This window comes from Asterias amurensis, chromosome 9 (genome assembly GCF_032118995.1).
Source record: "Asterias amurensis chromosome 9, ASM3211899v1".
Classification (NCBI taxonomy): domain Eukaryota; kingdom Metazoa; phylum Echinodermata; class Asteroidea; order Forcipulatida; family Asteriidae; genus Asterias; species Asterias amurensis.
Window position 1 is genome coordinate 20,073,390 of NC_092656.1, and position 12,026 is coordinate 20,085,415.

Sequence of the window (12,026 nt, forward strand, 5' to 3'; positions counted from 1 at the left end):
AAATAAAGAAAATAGAAATAAGCTGTTGCAAATTGCTCACCAAACCAAAAGGACCTATGTATAAATGCAAAATAGTTTAAACAAAACGGCTGTATTCTTGGATTTCTTAACTGTACTCACCGGTACACTGGTATTTCATGGCATCATATCGATACCCAAGTAGACAGTCACAACGGAAAGTTCCTTCCAGGTTAATACAAGCTCCATTCAGACACAGGTCAGATACTTCACACTCGTTGATATCTGTGGAGTCATCAGATAATAACTAAATAATAACTCAACAATAACTTATTTTGGGTCAAAACAACGACAAATTTACAGAAAAATTGACAGGCTTATTGGAGCGTGAAATAACAGTCAAATATTTCTTTCTTACCACTTTCCCTGTTTCAGGGATGAGATTGCATGAAAACAAAAATCCTTAAAATTAAATAAAAGTTCCTATTTTGTGTGAAGCTAAAGCCAATTTAACTGCAAGTTAGAGAGGTTTACAGCCTCTCTACATCGTTTTAATGACTGTCACAACAAAGGGCTAAAGCCTCGGTCACACAGGCCCCGATAACGAGAACGATAACGAGAACGATAAAAATGCATGCCCTCGATTGGTTGAATGAGCGTGGGCGAATTCTGCGTGGAGCATTTCAACCAATCGAGGGCAATCATTTTTATCATTCTCGTTATCATTATCGGAGCCTGTGTGACCGGGCCTTAAGTCGTTTTATCGTTTGATGGCAATGATGCCAACGTTGATTGGATGCCCTACTTACTTCACAAGTAGTTCTTAAGATCCAAACTATAGTCACCTAAACTCATGGTTGTTAGAAGAAATTTGTTCACCTTTTGGAAGTCCAGTGTTTGGGTCGATGAAGAATCCTGGAGCAATACCACACATGATACGGAATTCCTCTGAAGAAGAAAAGATAGTAGATAGTGAGTTAGCCTTCTAGTCAATATATCTAGCTCTAAACTTTAACCAGGGCCCAAGTTCATAACTCTGCTTAGGGGCCGATTTTGTGCTTACTGTGTGATTTCCATTTCAAAGCGCTGCTAACCGTAAGCACACGAAAAGGCATGCTAACCTTCCGGTGCTTACCGCACGAAAATAAATGACGTCACAATGCAAATCCACGGTAAACACGCAATATGGCCGCCCAATTTTTCCGCTAACCTGTGAAATACACTAAGGCTTAAGCAAATTTTTCTGCTACAGTAAGCACGCAAATTTGCTTAATGTTAAGCAGCACTATGAAATTGGGCCAAAATCGGTAGGCGGACCTATAAAGGTGTAAATCTCTTTAAAGTAGTGTTGGTTCTAAAAAGAACCGGTGGTTGACGACAACTTATCTAACAAACCTGAGAACATATCGGGGCACTTTGAGCATGAAGGAGCTCCCCAGGCTGCCCCAGATAGACCACTGCAGCAGCACATCTTCTGAGTCAGGTTCATGCCATATGAGGATGAACACTGAGGCTCTGCGGTTTCATTGAAGTCATGGTAGCATGGTAGCTGACGCATATCTAGAAAAAAAACACAAAAAACATTCCAGTTTATAAGAAATGTCTGCTCCAAACATGCTTAACCCCTTACATGCATGACTGCATGGCATCCTTTGTTTGCCCACAGCTGTACCGGCCACAGACTGCATTCCATGGCTTACCACATACACATTCCACAGCATTCCGGACTAGATTAGCAGCCATAGCCACCTTCCGCCTTCAAGGAGTTAAAAAAAAACAAGAAAGTATATCCAAAGAAGTATACCCCTTCGGAGACCATTTATTCTCTATAATCATCATTATAAGGCAAGACAGTGCTAATATTTTTGCACTGCTAATTTCAGGAAAAATGTCAGGAAGATTAAAAAAAACACAGAAAAACATGGTTTTGTTTTAGAATTGTAGATTATATGTTTACAGGGGAAACATTGGGAAAATGTCAGTTTGGTCCGACACCTTTTCTTTGACCCTCTTGTTTGAACAAAAGTTGGTCAAATCTTGTATATAGTTACTCTGGGTATTTTGGTACAGGCCGCTTACGGCCACGATGATCTCTAAAGGATTAACAAGCTTAAAGACACTGGACACTTTTGGTAATTGTTAAAGCCCAGTCTTCTCACTTAGTGTATCTCAACATATGCATAAAATAACAAACCTGTGAAAATTTGAACTCAATCGGTCATTGCGAGATCATAATGAAAGAAAAAACACCCTTGTCACACGAAGTTGTGTGCTTTCAGATGCTTGATTTCGAGACCTCAAGTTCTAAACTTGAGGTCTTGAAATCAAATTCGTGGAAAATTACTTCTTTCTCAAAAACTACGTTACTTCAGAGGGAGTGGTTTCTGTCACAGCTCTCCATTGCTTGTTATCAAAAAAGTTTTTATGCAAAAAATTATTTCGGGTAATTACCAATAGTGTCCACTGCCTTTAATGACAGATGGAAATTTGCATTAGGATAAGAAATATCATTTTGGAGGTACACAAATCGATGTATATGGATTAAAACAAGAATTAATCAGCTTAATGATGTTTGTTTCCCCTGGCTCCTTTTGCCACATATCAGGAATGGAATAAAAAACCCAACCACTCCGCTGGACTCACCCATGCAGTTGCGTCCACTAAACATATCCATCAGCATGAATCCAGGTGGACACATACAGGTATAGTTTCCAATGGTGTTCATACAGGTTCCTGGACCACAGATGTACAAGTTCAGCTCACACTCGTTGATGTCTGGCAAAATGTAGAAAAACAAGATCATAATTATCAACAAGTAATTTTAAATTTGTTCTTGAGTCATTTGCTTCATGAACCACTGTGATCTAAATGAAACAGCGGTATATAAATGCCTTTTTGTATTGTATTGTATTGTATTGTATTGTATTGTATTTTATTTGTTTAACTATTTGATACGATTACACACATCCAATTAGTGCCAATAACAGGATAATATTAAGTATTTTATAGGTTAACGAAATTCACCTTTTACTAACTGTTGCCACTAGTAATATCTTTATCAACTTATTCAATGGGACTGCTCAAGGTACACCACAATATTCAATGTCATGGTTTGCAACTTTATCAAATAATAAACCACAAGAGAAACTGACTGGGTAACTTTGAAAAGATTTGGTTGAAAAAAGTAAAAATTGACTAAAGTGAGATTTGAACCAAAGACCTCTGGATTTACGTGTTGGCACTCAACCAACTGAGCTATTTAGCCCTATGTAGGAGGTCTTCCTATTTTGTCAATATCTTTGTTCACTGGGAGTGCAACTTTGTACACTTTGGCTGACAAAATTATTATCTAATCTTATCTGTACTCCTGTTGGAACATAAACTTGTATAATCGGGGGAAGACCTTACAGAGAGGAAAATGTACTCACCCCTGCAAGATTTGGAGTCTACATCCAGTGTGTAACCGACTGGGCAGATGCAGATGTAGCTACCCATGACGTTCTCACATTGACCCCCGGCACACAGGAAGGGGAAGAGAACGCACTCATCAATATCTAAATAAGAAATAAACATCATTAATTTGCCGTATAATTTGACCACAAAAGGGCCTATGTGGATTGAAAAATGAGTAAACAAACGTTTTTTTTTCTTCTCTTTTTGTTGTTGGTGCAAGACAACTACATACAGGCAGTTAAAATGAGATGAAACTGGTATTGTGATGCAAGCAGTCCTTGATGAAAGCGCCCTCGTGCAGTAAAAAGTACGCTTATCGATTTGATTCATATTAACTTCCATCTTGGAATGAGTGGAGTGAAAAGAGGGCATTCAGGGTGAGTCGTTGCTGTCAAAAATATCTGAAACTAGGATCCAAAATATAGGAGGTATGATGCATTGATGGCATTTACACCTTTTGGTAACCCCGGCAGCCGATTTCACAAAACGCTAGGATTAATCCTATCGCAAGTTTAGGATAAATCCTAAGGTCTGCATGCTACAGTGGAGGGTTGGGCCTCGTCCTAAGTCCTAAGAGTTAGGAAGAGTTTGGTGAAATCGATGGCTGGAGTTGTAGATTTCATAAAGATTTTAGGAACAGTGTCCTCAGCACCTGTGTTTCCAAATGACTGATTAATGTTCTTACCATTGATCTCATTGGGAATGATGGGGACAAGGGGTTCGAACCCTTGACCATTTGGACACAGCATCTTCTCCTCAGCTACAAAACAAAAACAAAATCAAGATTATTTCTCGGAAAGCAAAACCCAAACAAATTGTTCAAATCAAAGTTGCGGATGACCATCATCTTGTATCAAACTCTCTCGTTTAAAAACTCAAAAAAAAAAAACTTTCTCTCTTGAACTCTGCTGACAAAAAAGTCTGAAACTAGGATCAATTTTTTTTAGGTGTGTTGAATTGATTGCATTTACACCTTATGAAACCCCCTGGGATTTAGACTTTTGGGAACAGTTTCTCCAGCAGTACAGAAGTAGACAAAAGTATAGATTGGAAACAATTGTGGAACGAATTTCGGCTGATTTTCTTCAATAGGATAATTTTCTCCAATAGAATTCAGATAAAAGTCTGAAATTTCTCATCACTGTTTAATCGATCGCTGTTTTTCTCATTTTAATTACATTTTTGGTAAAAAAAATAAATAATAATTGTTCCAGTAAATATTTTGAGCTATAAGCCCTGTAGTTTTGTGGACCCCACCCCTACAAATAGAGAAAGATTATAAATGGTTTTCAAATGGTTTATTTATTCAAAGTTGTCATTGCAGCTTACCGCTGAATTGCGACATAATGCACATTCGTAAAAAAAATATTACAATAATTATTAAAAAGCTTTACAATAGAAAAAACATAGTGAAAATATGATAAAAAATCACAAAAAACAAAGGCCTGGCAGAAATGTACAAACAGTTTGACTATATACAATTAAGACCAGAAAATTTAGCAGTACATTAAAAAGAGCTTACTTGTGTTAGCGGCTGGGCAGGGTTCACATGGATCCCCCCATCCAGTACCCAGTGAACAGCAGCAAGCATAATGGGTGATGGAACGGCCGAGGATGGTAGAGCATGTTAAGCCCACCAAGTCACCACGGTCGGGGGTGTTGGCGTAACACAGACCTCGCCTCTCATCTGCCAAGAGAATGTATTTAAAGTTGGGAGTTAAAATAAAAACCTGATTTTGCAACAGTGTATAGATTTTGAAGTTCACTACAAATAAACTTTAGGTTGAACAAATGAAAAATTGGCTGGAACAGAGTATAACCTTCTACCTCCAGACTAACCTGACGGAACTCTACCAACTATACCATCAAAAAATTGATTAAAGAAATGAACAATATTTGCAATGTCTGGACGTTTTGTGATGATTATACAGAAGTGAATGGTCTCTAAAGAGTTAAGGGGAAAGCAAAGGCTTGGCACGGGGGAGGGGGACGTTGGGCCTTGTCACCCCCTCCCCCCGGCTGCACCACTGGGCTTGGTCTAAAACAGGACTTTGTCAAGTGATTTTGGGGTTATTTTCAGGGTTTTTTTTTTCTGAGAGATCGCCTAACATACGGATAGCCACTTCAAGGTAAGGGCTACACTTAAAGGATTTTGGCTATCGACCTAAACCAATTTCCACCAGGGGCATATTGCTACCTACTCACGTATCTCTTCTCATACCACGTCTGATTATAAAGTTAATCAAAAGGATAATAATTTCAACTGAACTGATATAAAGTGAAATAAAGTTTTTGCGAAATTTACCTGTGCAGTTGGCGCCGCTGGCATCTAACTGCACTCGCAACGGAATAATAATAATAATAATAATAATTCTTTTTTCTTTGTCTTTTTCTTCCACTCTGTGCTTTTTAACAAGTGTTCTGCGCCTCTGATCATTTTGTATGTAAGGGGCGCAATATAAATTTTAAATATTATTATTATTAATATTACTCCTGGGGCTGAAACAGGGTTACCCCCTTCACATTCGGAAGGTCTCCTTCATGAACTTACCTAAACAGACGGTGCCATCTGGAGTCAGAGTATAATCCTCTGGACATTCACAGGTATAGCTACCGATGTTATTGGTGCAGGTTCCGCTTACACAGTACGTCTCTGGCTCATCACACTCATTCAAGTCTTTAAGATAAAAAAGATCAACAAGATTAAAGGCAGTGGACACTATTGGTAATCACTCAAAATAATTATTAGCATAAAACCTTACTTGGTAACGAGCAATGGGGAGAGGTTGATAGTATAAAAAATTGTGAGAAACGGCTCCCTCTGAAGTGACATTGTTTTTGAGAAAGAAGTAATTTTCTGCAAATTTGATTTTGAGACCTCAGATTTAGAACTAGCGGTCTCAAAATCAAGCATCTGAAAGCACACAACTTTGTGTGACAAGGTGTTTTTTTCTTTCATTTTTATCTCGCAACTTTGGCGACCAATTGAGCTCAAATTTTCACAGGTTTGTTATTTTATGCATATGTTGAGATACACCAAGTGAAAAGACTGGTCTTTGACCAATAGTGTCCAGTGTCTTTAAGACACAAATAGGATTTCAGTAATTGTTTAAAATGAACATTTGACTGTTCCGCTGGTTTGAGATTTCCTGTTAAATGCCTTAATGAACAAGAACATTTTTAATGCGATCAAGCTAAATGAGACGTTTGTCAGAAATACCATTATGGAGAAACAAGCCAGAACAGGCCAACAGGGGTGAAATTCCAAAAATATTTGTGTGTGTAAATTTTACTGCCAAAAAATATCTTACACATGCAAGTTACATTAGTAACTTCCTTCCTAATAAATAACATAAAAAGGGTTCAAATAAGCATTGAAAGAAAATTTGCTGATGTATGTTCAATAAACAACTCAACTTTAACCCTCTTTTCTGAGTTTTATTTTCACGTATCTCTTCTCAAACCACGCCTGAATACAAAGTTAATCAAATGGATAATAATTTCAACTGAACTGATAAAAAGTGAAATAAAGTGAAATTTTGATTGCAAAATTTACCTGTGCAGTTGGCGCCACCGGCATCTAACTGGAAGCCGTCATTGCACTCACAACGGAATGTGCCTGGAACGTTGATGCATGTACCAAAGATACAGATGAACGAGATGGTACATTCATCAATGTCTGTTGATCAAAACACAACAACATTGTATTAAAAAATGTTCACAGAGTGCAGAAGACGAAAAAACCTTCTCGTTTGTCTTTCTCGAAGGCTAAATGACACACATAAACAGTACAACAGAAGAAGCGAGTACAAAGAAAAATAGAGTATAAATAATAATTTGGTGGGCTAATCATCCTTACTCGCAGCTAAGAGCTGAATTGCGAAGGACGCTACAACGTGTTCAAGAAGCTGGCATGCAAGGGCGCCTTTGGCTGCCAGCCACCTCAACTCATTATGACCACGGAGCACAGCCAAAGATCGAAAGTGTTTGAAAACCGGTTAGTATGGAAAACCCTCGTGGCACAGCAGAGAACCAACGCACAACTCAACTCACATATGGCCCCGGCCGGGAATCGAACCGGGGTCACCTTGGTGAGAGGCAGGCGCTTTAAGCACAACCCAACCATGCCACCAAAGGAAAGACACTAACAGGTTTTTCTGTAGATGGGCAGTTACAGCAGTTGTGAGTTCTACGGGAAATCCTGAGTTAAAGCAGATATTTGAACTCTGTCAGAATGGCTCTTGTACCACCACAATCACTAACAAATTTTCTAAAGGTTTATCTTGTTTTTTAGTAAGAATGGGTGTTGATATATAACATTTTTCAATCCACGTGCATTGTTTCATTTACAATGTCATATCTGCTTTTTGTAACCTTTAAACTTTGTTATTGATCTTTACTAGTGTTTCAAACTTGTCATCTCTTCTTTTTAGGAGAATAATAAAAAACTTATTTCTATGTCTTAACAACACCAAAGTGAAACTTACCTTCACAGTCAGCATTATTCTCCGTTGGTAAGAAACCCATATCACAATCACATTGATAGGACCCCGGTGTATTGAGGCATTGACCGTTGGGACACAGCAATGGATTCCTCATGCACTCATCCACATCTAGACAGGAGAAAAGGCACCATACAATATAATAAGATTCAAAACTACCTCTCCTGAGAAACATCGGTGGTCTAGTGGAAAGAGATCTGCTCTCGCATAGGTCGTGGGTTCGAATCCCACCGAAGTAATATGCCAGTGAACAATGCTGCTTTTTGTTGTGAATGACCGGAACAACCTGTTTTACTTAAGATTGATTTATTAGAAGTCCCTTCTCAAATGTTGGGTCATAGATTGGTTTTCAATGTAATGATTATTTATAGGAACAATTTTGAAAAAAAAAGAAACAAATAAAAGTCACATGTGGAAAATACAGCTGCATACAGTCTCTACTTGCTGAAGAAACAGCAAAAAAACTGTCACAGCATTTTAACAAAAACTTTTAATTCATCCACGTTAAGCAAAAGGTGACAGTGGGTACCAACCGCACCTCATGGCTGCAGCATTGCACCAGCCCTCAGAAATCTGAGACACGATTCATGCATGGATTGTTTCTCAGATTCAATTGTTAAACTTCGACGGGAATTCTTTCTCTTAATAGTTTACACTATCAACAGCTGCAGTGCTTCTCAACAGGTAAGTTTTTATCATCACTTCTTGGAATATTTACCAATCTACAACCCCACCTAACTTAACTTAAATGTGTTTATAAAGCGCTTTAACACTGTTTCAAAGCGCTGAATTGATCTGAGCTGTTAAGTAGCTTACCGTTACAATTGAGTCCATCTCCAGAGAATCCCTCATTGCAGATGCACTCATAAGACCCCTCTGTGTTCATACACACGGCGTTATCGCGATCGCACTGATGAGTCTGGATGGCACACTCATTAATATCTGTAAAACAAAACAGCACAGAGACGTATTAATCAACAAAAATTCTTGCAAACTGTTATTACTGTGAAGACATGATTCTCCTTTTCATATATCTTTTAAAAATTGTTGTGGTACCTGATAATATTGAAAGAAAAAACACACTTGTCACACGAAGTTGTGTGCGTTTGGATGGTTGATTTTGAGACCTCAAGTACTAAATCTGAGGTTTTGAAATCAAATTCGTGGAAAATTACTTCTTTCTCGAAAACTATGGCACTTCAGAGGGAGCAGTTTTTCACAATGTTTTATACCATCAACCTCTCCCCATTACTCGTCACCAAGAAAGGTTTTATGCTAATAATTATTTTGAGTAATTACCAATAGTGTCCACTGCCTTTAACATATCTAACTAAAGCCTGCTTCATACTTCCTGTGAATGCGAAGTTCAATTCTGATGCGAAAAATTCCTTGCGAGTTTGTGACTTCAAAATTTGTATTGCATAATCATCCGCAGGAAGTATGAACCATCACGTTCACACAGCAACCAATCCAAGCGTAGAATGCACAGACTGGGAGGAATGTGATATGGTACGCCGGCATTTGATCATGAAATTGGTAAAATGAAATACAGAGAAAGTTTGATTGTATTTACCGTTGCAGGAGTCAAAGTTGGGGAAGAAACCAGAGTTGCACTGACATCTGAACGAGCCTCGGTTGTTAACACACTGTGAGTTCATTGCACAGTTGTGTACACCCATGGTACATTCATCAATATCTACAAACAAACATGAAAAACAAATTATTAGCTATTTATAAATATCAGTTTTTGTATTCACTTATTTAATTTTTTTTTAAATAATAATAATCTTATATAATGCCATAACCATGAAGGTGCATCGTCCAATCATTGAAACAAGAAGTTTTCATTTCAAAATAGGTTCTTTACAATCCTCAGATCGAAACCCTATACAAATAATTGTTGATTAACACGTATTAACAAGGGACAAAGTTTTAACAAGGGGCAAAAATTAGGAATAAGAGCGTCCAAAAAAGCAAGTTTGCAAACTTCCATTCAGTTTTTTTCTTCTTCTACGTTTTGAACTGTGCATTTTTAAATGATGGCTAGTAAAAAAGAAAATTGAAAGCCACCCACAAATTTGGTTGAAGCTTCCTACTGGGGAGTGAAAAAACAGTTAAGGGAAACTCTTGTTAACCGATACAAATATTTCACAACTCATAAAGTAAAAACAAAATTCTCTTAATTTGGAGACTTACCGAGACAGCTGAGGAATGCTCCTTGAATAGCGAAGCCAGTATCACAGCGACAGTTGTAAGATCCCTGGGTGTTCAAGCACGTTCCTGCACCACAGATGTCTTCAGCCATCGTGCACTCATTGATATCTGGGAAAAGCACATACAAATCTTACCTAAAGTATATGATAGGTTTTTTTTAAAGAAGGGACTTGCAGAGCTGCCAACATTTGCATCTTGTAATCACTGAGATTTTGTTCAACAATCAAGGAGGTATTAAGAACTACATTCAAAATAAAAGGAAAAAGTTTTAATAATCAGGGAGATTTTCAAATTTGTTCACCAGAACACGGAAAGATTGGTTTAGTTTCCAGGGGCATGTTGCCACCTACTCCTTGGGCTGAAACAGGGTTAACCCCTTCACGGTCTGTAGGATGTAGGCTTGAGTATCATCCACTAGGAGCCTGGCTGGTAGAACACAATGCTTTCTCTTCCCAACTATTGACAAAGCAATTATGGTTACAGTTCCTTACTCCAAGTTGCTCGAAGGCACAATTGCATGACTGGGATTCAAACCAACACTCTGCTGCTGACAACACCAAAGCTGGGGGTCAGTGAACTAGACCGCTGGGTAATGACACGCCCAATGTTTGGGGGATTCCCCCTCTTACCAATGCAGCTGGAGTAATCGGGAGATATCCTGAAACCTTCCAGGCAGGTACAGCTGTAGGATCCTGGGCTGTTCTCACAGACTCCTCCACCGCAGATGTCCACACTCTCAGAACACTCATCGATATCTAAGCAGGTAAAGAAGATACTTATTGCTAACAAATACTGCTTAAAACTTCATCAATATCTAGACAGGTAAGAAAATATCGCTTACAAATACTGCTTATAAAATAATGCAGGTGACCACAGATCAAATACACAAAAATTATAAAGATAAAACAATTCAGAATGCCCAAGATTGCATATAACAGATTTGTCACACTAGACAATTTTGGACAGGCAACTTGGATGCAACCAAATGCAGTGCATGCTCCAGAATCACTTTTGTCAAGTAGCATGCACTGCAGTTGCAGAAAATGTCTGAACAAAAAAGTGAACTCTAAAATGTGAATGCCTTTTCTTCTTTAAAATTGTCTGGAACTGGTTGCCTGTAAGTGTGACATGGTCCTAAGGGCTTTTAAAACCAAAGAGAAACACCAATACAAAAATCACTCCAATGATGCTTACCCCTGCAGTGTCTCTGTCCATGCATCAAGCCATACCCGATATCACAGACACAATTGAAGCTGCCGGGAGTATTTACGCAAGTTTGTTCACAGCCACCATTTTCCATCTGACACTCATCCATATCTTTGGGGGAAAAACACATATAACGTTTTAAAATAACTTTGATTTGCGGTAACACCATGGTATATCTACTTGTCTTGCTATTATTATTCTACTGCTGCAAACAAATTTTCAGGAAATCGAGAGACTTGTTTACTGTCATTGATGAGTAGATTTTTTGGAATTTGGGCGAATTCTCAGTTTGGACAAAAGTAGGATATTTTTAACGAGTACAAGGGTTAATCTACAGGTACACATGGCGTAAGCGCTTATAGACTTATTATAATATTATAATTTGGGATCGTCCTTACTCGCAGCTAGAGCTGAATTGCGAAGGACACGGCTACAACGTGTTCGAGAAGCAGGCATGCAAGGGCGCATTCAGCTGCCAGCCACATCAACCCATTATGACCACGGAGCACAGCCAAGATCGAAAATGTTTGATTTTTTTCCTGAGGGAGGAAAACCGGATAGTCTGGAAAACCCTTGTGGCACAGCAGAGAACCAACGCACAACTCAACTCACATATGGCCCCGACCAGGATTCGAACCGGGGTCACCTTGGTGAGAGGCGAGCGCTTTACGCACAAGCCAACCATGCCGCCTT

At 38.6% G+C, this 12,026-nt stretch overlaps 1 protein-coding gene across 3 annotated transcripts in view; it reads right to left on the reverse strand.

The window, feature by feature from the left end:
• Window positions 1-12,026, reverse strand: part of LOC139942346 (fibrillin-1-like) — a 69,686-nt gene that overhangs the window by 14,812 nt on the left and 42,848 nt on the right. For all 3 annotated transcript variants that reach the window (XM_071939182.1, XM_071939180.1, XM_071939181.1), the window contains 15 exons: window positions 11,322-11,444; window positions 10,757-10,882; window positions 10,110-10,235; window positions 9,487-9,609; window positions 8,730-8,855; window positions 7,899-8,024; window positions 6,968-7,090; window positions 5,963-6,088; window positions 4,934-5,098; window positions 4,097-4,171; window positions 3,387-3,512; window positions 2,602-2,733; window positions 1,354-1,518; window positions 838-906; window positions 121-243 (listed from right to left, as the gene is read on the reverse strand). In XM_071939182.1, the coding sequence (XP_071795283.1) occupies window positions 121-243; window positions 838-906; window positions 1,354-1,518; window positions 2,602-2,733; window positions 3,387-3,512; window positions 4,097-4,171; window positions 4,934-5,098; window positions 5,963-6,088; window positions 6,968-7,090; window positions 7,899-8,024; window positions 8,730-8,855; window positions 9,487-9,609; window positions 10,110-10,235; window positions 10,757-10,882; window positions 11,322-11,444 (1,854 nt within the window). The remainder of the gene's footprint in view (window positions 1-120; window positions 244-837; window positions 907-1,353; window positions 1,519-2,601; window positions 2,734-3,386; window positions 3,513-4,096; window positions 4,172-4,933; window positions 5,099-5,962; window positions 6,089-6,967; window positions 7,091-7,898; window positions 8,025-8,729; window positions 8,856-9,486; window positions 9,610-10,109; window positions 10,236-10,756; window positions 10,883-11,321; window positions 11,445-12,026) is intronic.